The sequence below is a fragment of the Zootoca vivipara genome, chromosome 4 (genome assembly GCF_965207765.1).
Source record: "Zootoca vivipara chromosome 4, rZooViv2.hap1.1, whole genome shotgun sequence".
NCBI lineage: Eukaryota > Metazoa > Chordata > Lepidosauria > Squamata > Lacertidae > Zootoca > Zootoca vivipara.
The window spans coordinates 12,878,524-12,899,568 of record NC_142587.1 but is presented as its reverse complement, the minus strand read 5'-3'; the positions used below and the strand labels follow the sequence as shown (position 1 = coordinate 12,899,568).

The 21,045-nt window shown below is 43.6% G+C and overlaps 1 protein-coding gene across 1 annotated transcript in view; it reads left to right on the top strand.

Moving 5' to 3' along the window:
- GPC6 (glypican 6) overlaps nucleotides 1–21,045 on the top strand; it is a 709,291-nt gene that overhangs the window by 644,373 nt on the left and 43,873 nt on the right. Inside the window, exons 5-6 of the mRNA XM_035116478.3 lie at nucleotides 17,482–17,612; nucleotides 20,365–20,508. Of these exons, the coding sequence (XP_034972369.1) occupies nucleotides 17,482–17,612; nucleotides 20,365–20,508 (275 nt within the window). The remainder of the gene's footprint in view (nucleotides 1–17,481; nucleotides 17,613–20,364; nucleotides 20,509–21,045) is intronic.

Genomic DNA, 21,045 nt, shown 5'->3' with positions numbered 1-21,045 from the left:
TCCCCTCTGTTGGGTTTGGGCTGGTTCGGCCGACAGCAGCTCTGTTTCTGAAAGGAGTTTGAAATAAGGGTAAGGTACACCGGCATAACTCACCCGGTTATAACATACACTGGCTTCCTTCGGTTTGGATTGCCCAGTAAATTTGCTGCTCCTGCAGGACTGTGCGCACTGTCTTCTTAATGGCGAAGCCCCCTGAGGAATGCGTTGCACAAGTTAGAATGCTTTTAGCACTCATTTAGAACCAGCGCTTTTAGCACGCATTTCAAATGGAACAGGTTGTCCTCTCGGGGACTAGACCATTTCTGATTCTAATTATAGAGACAAACTCCACAAAGTTGCATTATCATAAAGAGGTGTTTATCGCGCTGTAACTATTCCGTACGTGAAAGGGGGCCATTTGAGCACACAAATAGGCAATCCATCCTTATGAATGGTTCTTCAGAATGTACACAATGGTGCCTGCTTGCCCTAGGCCATTTGGTAACTCCCATAACGTATGCCTCTCTTTGGTACCTAGCTATTAAGCATGCTCAGAAAGAAAGGAAAAAGTGTGTGTGTGTGTGTGTGTGTGTGTGTGTGTGTGTGTGTGTGTGTGTGTCTAAAGTCTAAACAGACAATTCTGTTATGCTGAGTAAGGTCTAAAGTTTAATCATGTCCAGACACGACCTTGATAGGCTGATTAAAGTGGCACATGGCCATGCAGCAGGCTTGCTGCTTCAACTGGCCAGCAATCCTGCCTGCAACATCTTTAAAGTGAGCAATCTCTTCTCTCATTGCTTCTTCAGCCTCAGCCCTCTTTTGCTCGCTTCTCGGCTATTTAATACGGACCACTGGAGGAGCAGGAGGAGATTTGTAGGGAGTAGAGCTTGAGACCACCCCTCTCTTGAAACCTCCCCCCCTGCACACATACACAAGCAACACAGGCAAGCCAAAGCTGCAGGATTTAATTCCCCCCTCTGTTGTTGTTGCTGTTGTTGTTGTTTAGTCGTTTAGTCATGTCCGACTCTTCGTGACCCCATGGACCATAGCACGCCAGGCACTCCTGTCTTGCACTGCCTCCTGCAGTTTGGTCAAACTCATGTTCGTAGCTTCGAGAACACTGTCCAACCATCTCATCCTCTGTCATCCCCTTCTCCTAGTGCCCTCCATCTTTCCCAACATCAGGGTCTTTCCCAGGGAGTCTTCTCTTCTCATGAGGTAGCCAAAGTACTGGAGCCTCAGCTTCACGATCTGTCCTTCCAGTGAGCACTCAGGGCTGATTTCCTTCAGAATGGAGAGGTTTGATCTTCTTGCAGTCCATTGGACTCTCAAGAGTCTCCTCCAGCACCATAATTCAAAAGCATCAATTCTTTGGCGATCAGCCTTCTTTATGGTCCAGCTCTCACTTCCATACATCACTACTGGGAAAACCATAGCTTTAACTATATGGACCTTTGTCAGCAAGGTGACGTCTCTGCTTTTTAAGATGCTGTCTAGGTTTGTCATTGCTTTTCTCCCAAGAAGCAGGTGTCTTTTAATTTCGTGACTGCTGCCACAATCTGCAGTGATCAAGGAGCCCAAGAAAGTAAAATCTCTCACTGCCTCCATTTCTTCCCCTTCTATTTGCCAGGAGGTGATGGGACCAGTGGCCATGATCTTGGTTTTTTTGATGTTGAGCTTCAGACCATATTTTGTGCTCTCCTCTTTCACCCTCATTAAAAGCTGCTTAATTCCCCCCTCTATCGTTACTAAAAAGCTTCTCCATCCCTGTCCTTAAGGATAGGAGTAGGTGGAAGAGACATTAAATGGCAACGGATACAGCTGGTGAGCTGTCAGTAGACAACTGGGCAGAGAGGTCTGGCAAATCCAAACTAACAGCCATTTGAGTTATGGCATTCCTCTTGGAATATCCCTTTATGTTATTCAGGAGATGCAAATTCAGACATAATCCAATTAAGATTATTATTATTTTCTGATGCTGATTAATATATGGATATGAGCATGAACTGATACTACTTGTATTAGTTGTGGACAAAATTATGGGGATTAGGTATGGTTACACTTACACGGTTCAAAACATAGATCAAGGCAGGGAAATTCCACTGTAGGGCAGTTGCTCTGGCAACGATACCATAGGTTTTTGAAGTCAGTGTAGCAAAATCGCAGCTAAGAAGCCCAAATTGTATATTTGACTGACACTCTTCTTTGGAAGTTAAACCAATGTCCAAACGTGAACATTCAAAAACTTTACTTTCAGAAACTTACAGACAAATTAAAACATCGTATTTACAGTCACATGCTTCTCCAAAGCATGGGTCTACATTCTCTTCTTCAAACTGTATTTTCCTCTCATTCCAGAGCTCAGCACTCAGCCTTCTGTATCTCAATTAGGCCATGCCCTTCAGCTTTTACAAGAGGTTTCCGCTTTTACCCTCTCCTGCAGCATTGCTCTCTTTCTTTCAAGCAGAGAACAAGCGGTCCAACGCTCTATTCAACTTAGCAGTGTTCACAGTGGATTCTAAAACACAGCCATCTTGCTTCACATAAAATGGAGTCTCTCTTTCATTAAATAACTTCAGTCAATCACATGAGAACTACTAGAGAAAACAGAGCTAGTCTTAGCATTCTTGCCACCCACCTAAGGAGAGAGGGATTTGCTGGTTTCAGTACTACATATGTACAGTATACCACATAGCTATTTTAGTTAATGAATGGAATGTATTGTTATCGTTATTCAATATCCTACAGCAAGCTATGTGCGAAGCATACAAGAAGGGGGCATGTTCCAGTTTTTAAAAAGGCACAACACAACAACCTTGTTTTTGTTCCAGACAAGCTGAAAACTCTTTCTGAGTTCAGCTGAAGCTCAGTGAAAAGACTTGAGAAGCAGTGAAAATGAAAAGTAGACTTCGATTTATGAAAAAGGATTTGAAAAGATAAATATGTATACTTTTGGGAAATATTGACTTAGTAGGCGTATGGCAAGTATCAAAAAAGAACCTAAACATATATTTTTTAAAAATTGTATATGATCTGTATAAATGAGGTTATCTGGTCAAAAAGGAGCAAAGAAATTGCAAGCTAAAGAATAGAACTTAAAATTCTGACTCTGTGGTGCATTGGATACTGAAGTGGAATGATGACAGCCTTAGCACCTGAGCCATTTTAAAATTGGACTGGAAGCAGCCCTGCAGAATATATACAGCAGGTAATAATTTTCCAGTGGCGAGGGAATGAACTAGCCGGCTGAAAACGTCCCTTTTTTTCAGCTCTGATTTCTGTGATTGGAAGAAGATGAAATGAACAGTAAATTCAGAGGATTTTTCTTTCCAAGGGAAGGGTAAATTAGACTTGAAATTTCATGTGGTGATTTGCTGTTTGAGCCATATCTCATCAAAGAAGGGGCCAGACCCAGTACGTTTCTATGAATTATGCTAACTCTCCCAGCTGCAGATGACACAGAAAATAAATATTCATATAAATAAGCAGCAATAACATACCCTCCAAGTGTCCTGGATTTCCAGGGGCAGCCCCAGAATTACAAAAGCCATCCTGGCTTCTGATTTGATCCGGGGATGTCCCTATTTCTCCTGCCAGAGGGAACATCCTGTTACCTCTCCATGGCAGCTGCTGCCAGCCTTCCCCCTCGGGCAGCTCGTAGTGGCCGCTGGAGAGTGGGCAAGGAAGCTTCTGCCACCAAGGCCCAGCCCAGCATAATGCGCCAGCTCTCGGGGGGCAGGCAGAGGGAAGGGCTCCCCTAGAGGGAAAGAAAAAGGGGAGCTGAGTGGAGTGCAAGGAGTCTTGATTTTTGTTATTTAAAAAAACACTTTGTGTGTCCACAAAGGGGTTTCCTCAGAATGCTGGAGGGCATGTGTACTTTGTTCCATTGGTGTAGTGGTATTGGATGACAAAAATTGGGGGGGGGGTGTTAAGGAGGTCTGTCATGGGGGGAGTGAGAAATGTCCCTATCTTCATCTGAGGAATGTTGGAGGGTGTGCAATTAAATGTTAAACACAGGGTTATAGCATGTCAGGGACTGGGCAGAGGAATGGTGGAGACCACCTCCCCAGCCTGACCTTTCCAGAGAAGAAGGAGACAGCTCAGAATTGCAACAGGGGTTTGAGTCACAGCTCAGAGGAAGATGAGGGGGAAAGCTAGGAAAGTGGGAGAGGAGGAAGAAGAAGCACCAGAGGGGTGACAGCCGATGGACACCATGTCTTTAGAAAGCATTCCGGACCTCCCCTACCGGAACCCGGTGGGCCTTGAAAGTAGGAGAGCGGAGAGCTCAGAGGCAAAGGGCACATCTCAGCAACCATAGTGATGATGCAAAATGGGAGAGAGGGAGGGGGTGGAGACTCACTCGGAGCAGCACCATTACTCCAAGTGGCTGCATTTCTAAGCCTCTCTCTGTGAATACTGAATAAAAAGTGGGTGGTAAGAACTTTCCTTGTCTTTTCCGTTCCTGACAACCTACCATGGGGGCTGGATCCTCTGGTGCCTGACATAGCAAAGACCAGACAGGATTATGCAATGAAACACCCTGCTGCCATCCCAGCGCAGGGGGTGCAATCTCCATAAGGAGTCTCCCCCAACAGACAGGGGGAAGACCCTTTCCGGATCCGCCCACTCACCAGAGAGGCTTTGTATTGACTCCTCTCTTCGGGAGAAGCCGGCACAGAGCCCCATTACTCTGCCAGGAGGCTGATCTCATACTTGCGCCCAGTAGCAAAGCTGGGTGGCAAAACTCCTCTCCTAAGCCTAACCCCTAAAGGCCTAGACCCAGGTCCAACACCAGTATGCCACACGGGCTCTTCCATCTTTTTCCATTGGAAGCAATTGAAGGGAAACTCGCTATGTCAAATCCAGGGCTGGTATAGTTTTTGCCCTCATTTTGGGGTGGGGAGGGAAGACTGAAAAGACTATTAATATTTTGGATCCCATCAGCCCTTGTTGTTGTTGTTTAGTCGCTTAGTCGTGTCCGACTCTTTGTGACCCCATGGATCAGTGCACGCCAGGCACTCCTGTCTTCCACTGCCTCCCGCAGTTTGGTCAAACTCATGTTGGTAGCTTCGAGAACACTATCCAACCATCTCGACCTCTGTCGCCCCCTTCTCCTAGTGCCCTCCATCTTTCCCAACATTAGGGTCCTACTGAGGTCCTATTCAGCCCTTGTAGAGGAATGGAGATCGAGTGCTTTCTGCAGCCTCTGGAACACCCTCCCAGAGACAATGGGATTACAGATTAATAAAAGGATTAAAAAATTAATAATCATTTGACAGATGCTGTTATTGCTGCTGCTGCTGCTACCGTTAGAATGAACGCTCAGTGTACAGCCAACATCATGATCTTCCTACACATTTTGTGCAAACCAATTGGGATGGAGGCTCAATTACCATGCCATCAATACTTTATGCTATCACAACTGGATACTCCCAATGAGTAATTACAACTCATTACTATAATTTTGAGTGTGTGAGCATAATTCCTTTTTGTGTATTTTGCACAGACCACTCACAAAAAGATACTCCATTTCCTTCTGCATCTTCCATCAGTGTGTGTGTGAAACTGAAGGTGCAATTCTATCTTCAATTTCATTTTCCCAGCCCTGAAGATAAACTTCAACAGGTATAGAAATCTCTATACCTGTTTAAATTTTGGCTGGTTTAATCTGCACAGGCGTTTCTTCAATATTGTTACCAGTTGCGTGTTTCAGTTAAAGGCCCCAGATGTTTCTATGTAAATATATTTACGTCTCCGTCACAATGCATCATGGATCTTGTAGTCATAAGGCTACATAAATCATTGATATCATTACACATGCATCTCATTTTCACTTCTATAAATGACTGCAGCTGGGAAGAAAGGAATTAAAACCACTGATAGCAGGAATGGGGGAAATTAATTCAGTTCACATATATAGGCATGAACCAAATTAATTTGTGCTTTCCCAAACATTGCATGAACCTAAACACAACCACCCTTCAAAATTTGCACTTCTCCAAATTTTGCAATGCGGTTCTCCAGCTACAAAATGTCTACAAAAATGCACTATATTATATGTATAAAATGCATATATTGGTGAAAAATAATGTACAGAAAATGAACCATATAAGAGAAATCAGGATGTTTATTCGGCTTTACGCCCATCATAAAACACAACACAACAAAATACCGTAAATCAAAACAGCGGGATATAAGAGAAAATGATTTGGGTTTTGTTTTTGTTTTTACAAAATTGCATATAAATATGTGCATATTATGTTGTTGCTTCTACATACCTTTAGTGGGTGGTTAGGTCTTGATCCTTATTAATAAGTTGGAGGATGAGCATTTCATGTATTTTGCACTGCCAATGACTTTTGTGTGTGGAAAAAGAAAGTGATGAATTAAGTAAATAAATTAATGAGAAATTTGCCCTAAGATGCTTTTGAACGCTATGAGAACCTTTCAAAAATGCAAACTGATGACAAAAACTAGAGTTATAATTGGAAAAGGAAGAAACTGGGAGAAATGGAGATTGACAGATTTGCCCATCCCTAACAGATAGTTTGACATTAAACATGAAATGCTGCAAGAATGCAAATATTATGAGAATACGCAGAGCCTATGTACCTGACTCATAGGTAGATTAATCGAAAGCACAGCTAGGTTTTCAGAAGAGCCTGCTAGATGAAACTAAAAGGCTTTGTAAATTGTTTTTGGCAAAGTGCAAAGGCAGCGCACGTTGCAACACAGATCCTTGCAATTCATTTAGAAAAGACCTAAGCCATTCGGAGCAGCACTTTATTTTGTGTTACAAACCTCTGCTCTTGGCAGACTTAATTGTGAATGACTCTGTGTAGGGAAGTTGAACCAAACTGCTCACAACTAAGATAAAGTTGGGAAATGAGGGCTGAAAGTGCAGGGAGAGAGATGAGCAGTCCCTGATCTTATGTCTGAAGGGGGAAGTTTCAATCATAGAATCATAGAGTTGGAAGAGACCACAAGGTCAGGAAACACCATCAAAGCATTCTTGACATATGCCTGTCTAGCCTCTGCTTAAAGACCTCCAAAGAAGGAGACTCCACCACACTCCTTGGTAGCAAATTCCACTGCCGAACAGCTCTTACTGTCAGGAAGTTCTTCCTAATGTTTAGGTGGAATCTTCTTTCTTGTAGTTTGAATCCATTGCTCCGTGTCCGCTTCTCTGGAGCAGCAGAATACAACCTTTCACCCTCCTCTATATGACATCCTTTTATATATTTGAACATGGCTATCATATCACCCCTTAACCTTCTCTTCTCCAGGCTAAACATACCCAGCTCCCTAAGCCGTTCCTCATAAGGCATCGTTTCCAGGCCTTTGACCATTTTGGTTGCCCTCTTCTGGACACGTTCCAGCTTGTCAGTATCCTTCTTGAACTGTGGTGCCCAGAACTGGACACAGTACTCCAGGTTTCAAGATTCACTCCAAAGTATTATTTGGTGAATTGTTTCACCAGGTCTCCATCGCACGTTGCATATAGCCTAAGGCATCCATGGGGCGTCTTTGGCCCTTCTGTTGTCAACTGCCACTCCTGTCAACTCTGGTTATTGGCCATGTTTGCTGGGACTGATGGGTGATGTAGTTCAGCCACATCTGGAAAGCCAAAGGTTCCCAACACGTGCTTCACGGACTAGAAAACAAGAACAAAAGCAAATTTCAAAAGTGCTGGCGGAGTAGCTAAATCCCCCATTTACGCCCTTTCAATATGTGCATGACTGTGTATACACACGTTGTGCGGAACCCGGAAGTGACCCCAAAAGTCACAAAAATGGGCAGAGTCTGCATACTGGCAGAGTAGCCAAATGGCATCTAGGAAGCCAAATCATATGCAATACTGACTCGTTTCTTGAAATCAAACACTTGTTGAAATATTCAAAAAATAATTTACTTTCAGAACGTATACCTAACCAAGAATATATGCAAAGTATTTACATCCACATGCTTATCCAAGCAAGGGCTTGTTTTTTCTTACTTGAAGATTACAGCTTCTTCCTTAAACATCCAAACAAACTGTGTCTTTCTCTCTTTCCAGTACTTGCACTCAGCCTTCTGTAAGTTACCCAGCTTGGCTATGCAGTTCCTTCTGAGAGGTTTCCACTTTCTCCTTCCAGCAGACTTCCCTTACCTGCTTCTTTGAGAGAACGTCAACTTCTGTACTTCTTTCTGTCACATACATTCGCACAGAACCATTAGCACACCTCTCCTCTATTGTGTTTAGTGAGAGAGAGTTGTCTAACCCTTTCTCTTCTTCAGTGTTCATGGAGATGCGGCCATTACAGTCAAGTCACTCACACACAAAACATAACAGAGAATGTAATAAGATACCTCCCATGTGATCAGTTAACATTCCAGAATTAAACATTTGCATTGAGCAAGTGATCAAACCTATCCATTCTGAAGGAAATCAGCCCCGAGTGCTCACTGGAAAGACAGATCCTAAAGTAGAGGCTCCAATACTTTGGCCACCTCATGAGAAGAGAAGACTCCCTGGAAAAGACCCAGATGTTGGGAAAGATGGAGGGCACTAGGAGAAGGAGACGACAGAGGACAAGATGGTTGGACAGTGTTCTTGAAGCTACGAACCTGAGTTTGACCAAACTGTGGGAGGCAGTGGAAGACAGGAGTGCCTGGCATGCTATGGTCCATGGGGTCACGTAGAGTCGGACACGACTAAACGACTAAACAACAACAACAACAAATATAGACAGAGAACACAATTTTCTAAACCATGGATACTTACAAAAACAAAAGAGCAGTCCCAGTCTCTCCCCCCCCCCCACTCTCTTTCTCTCTCTTTCTAGAATAGAAGCTCTAAGGAGGGGGGAGAAAGCAGTCCAATTCCATTCTCTGTGTCCACTGAATGCTGACTAATTGTTAAGGGAGTAAAATATGGAAAGCTGTCCAAGGGGAGGAGAAACGGAATAGACTTTCCTGACAGAGAGCTTAGTTGGCTGGAACCAGGAACCGATGCACTCAGCCCTGCAAGTCCCATTCATTTCAAGTTCCACTTGTTTAAGTGAATGGAAAACCTGCTGCTTACACGAACGTTTAATATGGCCATTTAAATATTTGCGTTCATACCACACTGGAATGGCTGGACCAAGGCTATAATCCGCTCCCACACCTCAAGGTAAGTGTTGATAGGCAGGTGAACTGTCAAGTATGCTTTCAGATAAACCGCTGGGAAGCGTGGGGGAGAAAAACAATAAAAGGAAAAGCCGAACAATACAAAAGAGTTTATTTGCTTGCTCTCTCAAACTACAATGAAGAAAGATTTTCCATCAATCCCCTTATGCTTGTCTCTCGCCCTCTGCGTAGAACAGTTCAAGAAATCATTCTCCTACCACATAGGACATAAAGAGTGAAAAATATTGGCAGGCTTTTGTCATCTTGTACTAGCTGATAGCAAGGAAATGAGTTTCTGTGGGTGAGCAGTGGGCTTTCTGCAGTGGATTGGACATTGGCACAGCACATTTCTTTACATGTCTGAGAAAATGACATTCTGCTTGTAGGAATAAATATGTTTTTTTAAAAAGCCAAACAAAACCCACTCAATGCTTAATACATTACAGCATTAGCAATTCTACACAATTTAATTCAGCCCACTCCGCCAAGGTCTCAGTGTGCTGAAAGCACAGAAAATGGACTGGCAGATCAAATATTATCAAGCACAGAAAGTATGCTTGAGAAAGTGTTTCCTCTCTCTTCCCACATCTCTTAAAACTGAACACATCTATCTATCTATCTATCTATATCTATCTATCTATCCATCCATCCATCCAGAAAAAAACAAACATAGGGCTTTGACTATGCAATTTGATCCTATCCTGTCAGGCGGCGAGACAAGGAAAAGTCCTTACCATCTGCTTTTATTCAATATTCACAGAGAATGTGGATATTCACAGGGAATGTGGCCTCTCGGAGTAATGGCGTTGCTCCGAGTGAATCTCCACCCCCTCCGTCTCTCCCACTTCCTCATGAGTCATCACTACAGGTGCTGAAAAGTGCCCTCTGCCTTTGAGCTCTTTGCTCTCCTGCTTTCAAAGCTCACCAGGTTATGGGAGATGGAGGGTATAGAATGCTTTCTAATGACATGTCAGCTGGGTCTTGTCCCAGCTCTCCCATGATTTCCAAGCTTTTCTCTTCATCTGCCTCTGAGCCACTACCTCCCTCAAACCGCTGTTGTAAATCTATACTGTCTTCCTCTTCCTCTTCCCTGGAAGGGTCAGGATGGGGAGGCGGTCTCCACCATTCCTCCTCTGACCAGTCCCTGACATTGAGCGACACCTGGGTTGGTGGTCTCCACCATTCTTCCTCATCTACCCAATCCCTGACACTGGGTCATGAGGAACCCCACATAAGTACTTTGACATTATGTGAGAAGCGGTGTGGTGTAATGGTTGAGTAAAGTCCAGGTTCAAATCTCTGCTGAGTCATGAAGCTCACCATTTCATCTTGGGGCAGTCATACCCTTTGAGCATGTCCTATCTTGAGGGTTGCCGTAAGGATAAAATAGCTCCATGGAGGAAGGGCGGGGAATTTATTGAATAAAATAAAATACAAATAAATTGGCCCTGAATATTCCTGTTTCCAGTCCACAAATAAGAAAGGCTTCCTCTCTTCCGCTTCATGCTAGTTCAAAACTGTATAAATCCCGAGTGACATAAATCACTTGGGGGATAAGAAATGATGTGCTAGATGCAAAAGCTCTCATTTCCACAGTCTTTTCTTTCCCAAATCCAATAGACTAGAAGTTGGCTTAAGTCCCAGCATACTCATAGATGCCCAATAATTCAGCATTAGTTTTATACTTTCCCATTAAAACTTCTCTAATCCTTTGCATGTATAATAAGTCAATGTTGTGAAACTTCATCCATTTTCTTTCAAGAGGAGGAGTGCATTGCATGATTTACCAGTTGGCACTGGGCAGAAGAACTGAGGGAGAATAGAAAAATGGGTTTGTGATATATATATTTTGTATTAAAGTGATATAAATGCACTGTGTCTATCTACACATTGGCTAGGTAGGATGTGTACAGCTGTACTGCTTTATGTTTGGGGCACCCTCTCTCCTCATCGACAAACGACTCCCACAAAAAACCCCATACCCAATAAAATAATAAAAGGGGGTGGAAGACCTCAAGTTCATTGTGACCTCTGGCCTGGACCACAAACTAAGCAAACCTAATTCTTATTCTTTGCTGATCACTCATAGCCAAGTAAGATTGTCTTCCATGAACACGTTCTTAACAGTGAGTCCGTAAGTGACTGTGGAGGCCAATTCTGGATCCACATGTCCTTCCACAGTGGGGACATAGGTTTCCGGGTGGGAGTTGATCATGGTGAGGGTTTGCCTAACATGCCTTCCTCTTAGCACATTTCCCCCTTTCGTCCTGCGTTCAAGCAGCTTCAAACCTAATAGCATACCCGCCTCTCCAGTCAGCCAAGTTGAATGAACCAGCAGTGTTGCTGGCATCCATCTGTCTCAAGAGACAATGGAGTGGGCTTTGGGGGTGATGTCAAGCTGCTGCATTGGCAGCACCAAAGTGAATTCCCCGGGTGAAAGCCAGGGCAGTGTGTATGGAGGTCCTGGGCTGCCCATACAACAAGGCACCACTCTCGGCCTTGGTGGTGTGGTCCAAAAGAAAGCAGAGCAATATGTTTAGCACCAGCTAGGCTGCAGGAGTTGCCAGAAAGAGGCGTACAAGGCACCATCCAACCATCTTAGGAACTCCACTCTGGATTTGTGTAGGGTTTTCTCCTTAGCCTTTCCTTCTCCTGAAAATGTCCGGCAAGGCAGCGGAGGTTTAGAATCAAAGTTTTCCTTTTCCGAGATGAGCTACCTTCTCAGGTGTGATGAGCCACATCTGCCCTTCACATGCAGAAACTGCCTTTTTGACTGTTGGACCCGCTCTTGGTCTTGTCTGCTCAATCCGCTGGAGCCTGTCTACACCTGCAGGGAAAGCCCCTAACTCATCATGAGTTTGAGACCCACTGGCTACTCTCAACCTGGTTTAGCTGACCAACTGAAGCTGTTCCTGAGGTGTGGCTGCTGTCACCCATCCTTTCATCTTGGGCTATCAAGCCTCGCATGCCTTTCTCTGCCCCCACCTCTGAAAGAAACCACTCAAAGCTGCTCTGTGAAGGGTGTGTGGCAAGTTCACCTCCATGCTGTGATGGAAATGGCAATATTTTGAGTCAAACCATGAGGTCTTTTGCAGCATTTCTGTAAATGCTTGTCTGCTTGCAGAGCAGATACTGCAGTCTATCTAGTGCCGAGCTGAAAGGGAATTCTACACTGGGGAGGAGAGGGGAGGGTATTCTTTTTAAACAATTGAGAAAGGAAACACTGTCTGATCATGGGCTGAGGTTAGAAGGCATGGGAGCACATACTTCTCGGGGATGGATTAGCTGGTAGCGTCTAACTTGGTCAAAGGTGCACTGTAAACACAGTAGAATATGCATCACTATGCTCTTATGATTGTACATTATGTAATTCTCTGAGCACGGCGCCATGTAATTAGACAAATGAGTTTGTGTAACCCCAGCAGAACCATAAAATATATCTTGCAGCAGACAGCAGACAGCTGCATTTTGTACAAAGCACAGAGCATAAAACATGACTTGTACCTGTACGTCATGGCAGGAATCCAATATTTATCCCCTGTTTGTATTGCAAGGAAATGGGGTCCTTGGGGTCAGAATGAACAGCTGCTTTAATTATAAGATCCCAGTATATCACATAAAAGTTTTCTTCGTCTTGTGCAAAGCTCCAGAATATACCCCAAGGGTTCATTTCGATCAGCTTCCATTCTTATGATTGATATGTCTATGTACGAATCATCTAGCAAATTATCTGTTTCAGGTGTCAAGATAAAAGGCCCGTTTTCAACTCTGCTGCATGAGGCAATAGTATGTGGCATCTATTATTAATGCAGTTTTTAAACTCTCTGCTGCCTTTTTTTTCTTCTTTGAAAAGTATGACAAGAGACGGCTTTTGTGAAGAAAGTTTTCAACCTGCTTCTTGTTACTTCAAGCTGAAGCTTTGATATATATATATATATATATATCAATAGGCTTTCCTTATTGCCATGGGGTCCAGTTTTGCCCAACAATCCCTTCTGTGCTTTCTTGGTGCACCCTGTTACGTGTCAAACCGCTACCACCTTGTGCCAAACAGGCTGTATGCTGTATGTTGGAGAGAAACACAAAATGGGTCAAACATATTTGCACACATAATAATAATAATTTTATTATTTATACCCTGCTCATCTGGACGGATTGCCCCTGCCACTCTGGGTGGCTTCCAACACATATAAAAAACATAACAAAAAAAACATTTATAACTTCCTGATGTCTTCTAAAAGTCAGATAGTTGTTTATTTCCTTGACATCTGAAGGGAGGGCATTCACAAGGAGGGTGCCACTACCGAGAAGGCCCTCTGCCTGGTTCCCTGTAGCTTCACTTCTCGCAGTGAGGGAACTGCCAGAAGACCCTCAGAGCTGGACCTCAGTGTCTGGGCTGAACGATGGGGGTGGAGACACTCCAGGTATCTTGGGCTAATAATAATAATAATAATAATAATAATAATAATAATAATAATAATAATAAACCGGGCTCAGGGCAGCTCACACCAATAAAATTACAATAAAACATAAAAAGAAATTAATTAAAATACAGATTAAAATACAGTATTAAAATTTAAAATGCAGCCTCATTTTAAGTAGTCCATAAATCCAAGCCATGAGGGAGGAAAACACAGGGGTCAGGCTAAGTCCAACCCAAAGGCCAGGCGGAACAACTCTGTCTTGCAGGCCCTGCGGAAAGATGACAAATCCCGCAGGGCCCTGGTCTCCTGTGAAAGAGCGTTCCACCAAGTTGGGGCCAATACTGAAAAGGTCCTGGCCCTAGTACAGGCCAATCTAGCCACCTTATGGCTCGGGATCTCCAGAATATTGTTGTTTGAGGACCTTAAAGTCCTCCAAGGCCATTTAGAGCTTTAAAGGTCAGCACCAACCCTTTAAATTGTGCTCGGAAATGTACTGGGAGCCAGAATAGATCCTTTAGAATCCTTTAAGTCATCATCCCCCACTTCCAGAGGGATGTGCTAGTTGCCTCTCACAAATACATGCCAAGAAACCACAAACAACAGGCTGACACACATGGACCCATGTGGATATGCATTTATGGAGTAGACTATGTCACCACCTAACAGTGATGCTTAGAGTTCCGTTAAGAAGCAATATTTAGTTTTTCAGAACACCTCTCTGTATTGTGGGCCACACCATCTTCAAAGCATTTATACAAATCTGGCTTAAATATTTGCAGACACCCAACTATAATGAGGGAGGCTTTTAATGTTTAATCGGTTATTTTATTTTTCTGTTGGAAGCTGCCCAGAGTGGCTGGGGAAACCCAGCAAGATGTGTGGGGGATAAATATATTATTATTATTATTATTATTATTATTATTATTATTATTATCATCATCATCATCATCATCATCATCATCATCATCATCAGATTGGGGTTGAATCCTGACAAGACAGAAGTACTGTTTGTGGGGGACAGGAGGCGGGTAGGTGTGGAGGACTCCCTGGTCCTGAATGGGGTAACTGTGCCCCTGAAGGACCAGGTGTGCAGCCTGGGAGTCATTTTGGACTAACAGCTTTCCATGGAGGCGCAGGTCAATTCTGTGTCCAGGGCAACTGTCTATCAGTTCCATCTGGTACGCAGGCTGAGACCCTACCTGCCTGCAAACTGTCTCACCAGTGTGGTGCATGCTCTAGTTATCTCCCGCTTGGACTACTGCAATGCGCTCTACGTGGGGCTACCCTTGAAGGTGACTCAGAAACTACAACTAATCCAGAATGCGGCAGCCAGACTGGTGACTGGGAGCGGCCGTCGAGACCACATAACACCGGTCTTGAAATATCTACATTGGCTCCCAGTACGTTTCCGAGCACAGTTCAAAGTGGCTGGGGAAACCCAGCAAGATGTGTGGGGGATAAATATATTATTATTATTATTATTATTATTATTATTATTATTATTATTATTATCATCATCATCATCATCATCAGATTGGGGTTGAATCCTGACAAGACAGAAGTACTGTTTGTGGGGGACAGGAGGCGGGTAGGTGTGGAGGACTCCCTGGTCCTGAATGGGGTAACTGTGCCCCTGAAGGACCAGGTGTGCAGCCTGGGAGTCATTTTGGACTCACAGCTTTCCATGGAGGCGCAGGTCAATTCTGTGTCCAGGGCAACTGTCTATCAGTTCCATCTGGTACGCAGGCTGAGACCCTACCTGCCTGCAAACTGTCTCACCAGTGTGGTACATGCTCTAGTTATCTCCCGCTTGGACTACTGCAATGCGCTCTACGTGGGGCTACCCTTGAAGGTGACTCAGAAACTACAACTAATCCAGAATGCGGCAGCTAGACTGGTGACTGGGAGCGGCCGTCGAGACCACATAACACCGGTCTTGAAATATCTACATTGGCTCCCAGTACGTTTCCGAGCACAGTTCAAAGTGTTGGTGCAGACCTTTAAAGCCCTAAATGGCCTCGGTCCAGTATACCTGAAGGAGCACGTCCACCCCCCATCGTTCTGCCCGGACACTGAGGTCCAGTACCGAGGGCCTTCTGGTGGTTCCCTCGTTGCGAGAAGCCAAGTTGCAGGAAACCAGGCAGAGGGCCTTCTCGGTGGTGGTGCCTGCCCTGTGGAACGCCCTCCCATCAGATGTCAAAGAGAAAAACAGCTACCAGATTTTTAGAAGACACCTGAAGGCAGCCCTGTTTAGGGAGGCTTTTAATGTTTAATAGATTGTTTCATTTCATTTTTCTGTTGGAAGCCGCCCAGAGTAGCTGGGGAAACCCAGCCAGATGGGCAGGGTATAAATAAATTATTATTATTATTATTATTATTATTATTATTATTATTATTATTATCATGCATTTCATCTGGGCTTTCAATTGTTTGCTTCTAGTGCTACCTTCTCAATAATTTCCAAGATGGGTGACAGAGGAAGGTGGGGTGGCTGCATTCTTTTCTGTGGCTGGCAAATAAGCAAAATCTGCATGGCACCAATGAAGAAACGGCAGGTCTCTTCGCTTTCTCACCCCTACCTGAAGCTGACAGGGGTTGAAACTGGGACCTTCTTCATGCCAAACATCTGTTCTGTCATGGAGCTGTGGCTCTTCCCTAACAGCTGGGGTCACTGTGCCAGGCTAGCGTTGGACATGGACTTGAGAGGCCAAAGAGCAAAACCCTGATCAGCCATGAAGATCACTGGGTGGCTTTGAACCAGTCCCTCTGTCTTAGCCAACTTCCCAGGGATGTCATGAAGATAAAATGCAATGATACATGTTCCACACTGAGCTCCTTGGAGAGTGGGAAAATGTCAGGGACTGGCTGGCTGATCAGGAGTGGTGGGAGGATTCAGCTGGAGAACCCACTAGGGAAGCCCCAGAAGAGGAAGGCTCAGAGCCAAGGAGGTGGTGGTGGGACGCTAAGCAAGGTCAGAGAATGAAAGGGGGCAGAATGGTTGGATGCTGAACAAGCAACAGCCGAGAGAGAGAGAGAAGAAGAAGAAAGGGCAGAAAGGACTGAAAATGCAGGGCAAGCACTGAAGATGTGGGAGCTGAAGCTGCAGCAGACTCTCAGGAGTCTGCCGGTCCTACTCTATTCAGCTCCTCTCCTCCCTTGTCTCCAAGGGCATGAAAGGCTTTGCTTGTAGCAGAGCAAAGAGCTCAGAGGGCCCCTCCCCGATGGAGTTTCAGATGGCTGGGGAAACAGCTGGATGGGGAGGAGACTTGGGGGGGAGTAGGAGGCACAGATTGTCCGTTCTACCAACTGCTTTACCGGGGCCAGTCTTACCTGCAAGTTTCTCTGTTTATATTCTGTTTTCTTGAAAAAAGAATTAACTTTATTGCTCATCACTGAGTCTCCATGCTGACCTGCAGCTGAACCAGCCCTGACAGATGTAAATGTAAAATAAAGGACTGCTACCCAAGCCGCTTTTGTTGAATTGGTACATGAAGTTGAAAACACACTTGTGTAATGCATAACAAAGCTTTCTAGGTACACCTTTTAAAATATATGTGAGTGAGTGAGTGAGTGAGTGAGTGAGTGAGTGAGTCTGTGACATCACTGGCAGACAACTCCACTTTTTGGTACACCTGTTGCCTGAATTTGCAGTACTCCTTCTCTCTGTGTGTGTGTGTCCCTCCCTCCCTCTCCTCCTCTTTCTTTCTCCTGCTGGTGTCCAATTCAGGTGCTCTCGACTTTTTCTCCAGCTGAGTACTGACATATTTTATGTGCTTATATAGGAAAGACACACCTGGTTTCCATTGTCTCTCTGTGAGACAATGGCAAGTTTCTGAAGTTGAATCATCTGTCAGACCCTTTGTGTTACATCATGTGAGGCTCCATAGTTACTTAATATCTGACGGCTGGCTGCTTTGTCTTTCAACAGATGCTATGCTTTTGGTAGCAGACAGATTAGAGGGACCATTCAACATTGAATCTGTTATGGATCCTATTGATGTCAAGATTTCTGAAGCCATCATGAACATGCAAGAAAACAGTGTACACGTGACAGCAAAGGTATCAGACACATTGTTGCTACTAAATACCTCAGCTAGATAGCAACTCTACCATTGCTTCTTTAGAAATTTGGTTTTTCTTTCCTTAAATATCCAGATGACCACCATAACTGGCAGGAAAAAAGGGGGAGAAACTCCAGATGCTTGCCATATGATTTATTCTATGAAATGGGGTGGTAAAGTATAGATTAAAACACGGCTATGAGAATCTATTACATTAGTTGCTTTGCTATCCATTTCTTATGTATGTTATTGGTATATTTATAGTGTGTTCCTCCTCCCCGAGGAAGGATTTGTTCTGAAATGTGTTAGGCTTGGAGTAAGTGTTATTTTAAGCATCTGGAGCATTTTTCGCTATTTTTCCTGAAAGGTCTGGCCTGAAATCTGCTTTCCAGGCTTCTGAAGTCCTGTGCAAGGGCTGGAATGAAGGCATGAAGAGGCTTCAACTCTCAGTAGGTCTTGAGCAGGCAATCTCAGGGATCTCAAGCAGGGATCCTGCCTGTGGTTTCCTTAAGAGCTGATAGCATGTGTTCCCCTCCTGGGCTTTTCTTCAGCAGCATTCACCTGAAGGTGCACAGATCTCCCCCAAACCCCAACACCATATCTCAGGATGTGTCCATTCCGCTCTCCTATCTACTTAGAAAAGCCCTACGGCTGCAGACAATGCAGCTTTGTTTTATCAATGCAGAAATTCCCATGTTACAGCTTTCCACATTGGCAAAACCTTTTCTGACAAGCTCGTTGCTAGCTAGAACTCAGACGGGGGTCATTCACGTCAGCCTGAATCAAAGGCCCTTAACATCTAATATGACATATGAATATGACAAATGGTTATTTATCTAGATCTGCATGCCTCCAGCCTGACCTGAATGGGGCTTTTCCAGGTCCAATCTAGATTTCTTATATGTTGACTACCTTTCAAAATATAACATGTGGAAAGTGATTAAACGAAGCATCCGCTGCACTCATTTTTAAAACCTTTCAGGAGCATGACATTATATTCTTCAGCCTCCAAATATGCTCTTTTATTCTGGCAGAGCTCTGTCTTTATTCTGACACATCACTAAGTAGAATCAATGAGATCAATTTCCTCCTTTTCATTTTTAACCCGATTGTCTCCCCCACTCCCCCCATATTGAGGCTGCTGTCACACAATCCCCTTTGCAATATGTCCACTCCTTCTGCATTGTTTTCACCTTCAATTTATGTAGATTGTGTTGCTCATAATTCTTTGGTGCACAGTTGAATTCAAGAGATTTCAAGAGCTTCTTATCCAAATACAAGCCTTCTCCCATTGATCTAGCAGTGGCTTACTGCACAACTGTATAGCTTTTCTCAGTTTGGTGGGTCTCAGGAAACACACCAGGAAGGCTGGATGCAAATGCCTCTTCATCAAACACAAATAAGGCTTAAACAGCTCCCACTCCAGATGGGAGCTGGAGTGGTAGTGGCTAAGTTTTAAGATTTAAGATATCTTTATTGTCATTGTCCCCTTGCGGGAACAACGAAATTACTCGGTTGCTACATCCACTCAGATAAAGCATTCCGCACAATCCAAAATTACAAAACCTAATTAAAAACAGTAAATATACTACAAAATAACAAGTAAAATAAGATGACTTCAAAGTCCAGGCTTTCCATTTAAGGCCAAAATCGCTCTAGAGAAGAAACTGTTCCTGAGACGGCTCGTTCTTGCCTGCATTGTTCTATATCTCCGTCCCAACGGCAGGAGCTCAAAGAAATGGTGACCAGGGTGTGTTGGATCTCTTGATATGTCTAGTGCTTTTCTATGGCACCTGGTGGTGTAGATTTGTTCTAAGGTGGAGAGTGAGCAGCCAATAAACAGAATTTAAACAGAATTCCTTTTAATTCCAAAAACAAGTTACACTCCTTTAAGAACATAACACCTGAAACAGAACACTTGCCAGTGCAGCCCATTCACACATTTGACTGCCAGGTAGCACAGCAACAGTATTAGAAAAATCAAGTGAATGGCCTAAGGAAGTCAGTGAATGTCCTGAGCAATTTGAGCCATAATTTCATGGGTTTTGATTTTTACCGCAAATGCTGCGCTTTCGTTGAAGTTGGGTTTTTTGCTCACCAAAAAAATAGGTAGCCAATGAGTAAAAGCAATGTTTTCAAGGCTGTTTGATAATAACGATGGAATGTACTTAGAGTCATGAACTCTCTAAGACTTTCAATTTAAGACTTAAATGTACACACTTGAAGAAACTACCCACTCTTTGTGAGGATTTGTGCAGTTCCACGAAAGAAAGAAAGAAAGAAAGAAAGAAAGAAAGAAAGAAAGAAAGAGCCCAGAGAAGGTCTTGAAAGGGAGAACTGTATGATCCTTGAGATGGTCCATGCTCTGGTAATTTTTGTTCATGCTTTTGAGTAGCAGGTTGGGAAAAAAAATAGTCAAAAAACAAAGGTATTGATTAGTCTCACTGAAAACCAAAATAGAGCCACTCAAGTATTTTGAACTCAGACCTTCATATTGCATGTGTGAGGCATCTGTTTTGATACAGATGACACAACTTGAAATCCAGTTCATGTAACTTGGTGCTTAGACGTACAACACATCGAGTCAGTAACAAAAAAAAATCTGCTTATTCAATTGTTGATGATGCTGTTGATCAGTCACTTTTACCAGGTCATCAAATTTATCCATGCGAAATTGAGACTCGGGAATAAGATGCTGCTAGATTCAGTTCTGAGCGAACCTTTGGAGTAACTTAATATGGTTCTTCCAGGTCTTTCAAGGATGTGGACAGCCTAAACCAGCTCCAGCTTTAAGATCCTCCCGCTCTGTTCCGGATACCTTTAATACCCGCTTTCGACCCTATAATCCTGAGGAAAGACCAACAACAGCTGCTGGTACAAGTTTGGACAGGCTGGTAAGTAATAACTATGGTAAAGTGATCTCAATTGTTATGAAAAGGAAGGAATTTTATTTTGAAAGTTGACCTTCTCCACACCCTTAGATGCTCATACCTGTTACATGACACCATCAGATAAAAATGTGCAACAGTACAATGAACAGCTATTTTACTCTGAAAAGAAAGAATAGTAAAATAGTTGAATTATTTGGCCAGTGAAAAACTAACAATACTGGAAGTAACAATTATCTTTCCTGCAGACCACTAGAACAACAAAACTATGTGTCATGTGTGACCCTACAAAGCATTTCCCTTGGGAAAGCTTTTCTCTCCTTTTCCTTCAGAATGACTTATTCAATGGTAGGAAAAGTTTGTGTTAGTTGGGGAAGTTTTGTAGGCCAGAGACTTGAATATTGCTTACTCTTGCGGTTCAGTGAATCTACCTAAAATGTTAGAAAAACAACCTACCTCAGATCTTCATTTAAATCTTAAATGAAGGACATAAAAAGCTAAGTATGGACCTAGAAAATAATTCTGAACTGTGTGTCTTCATGC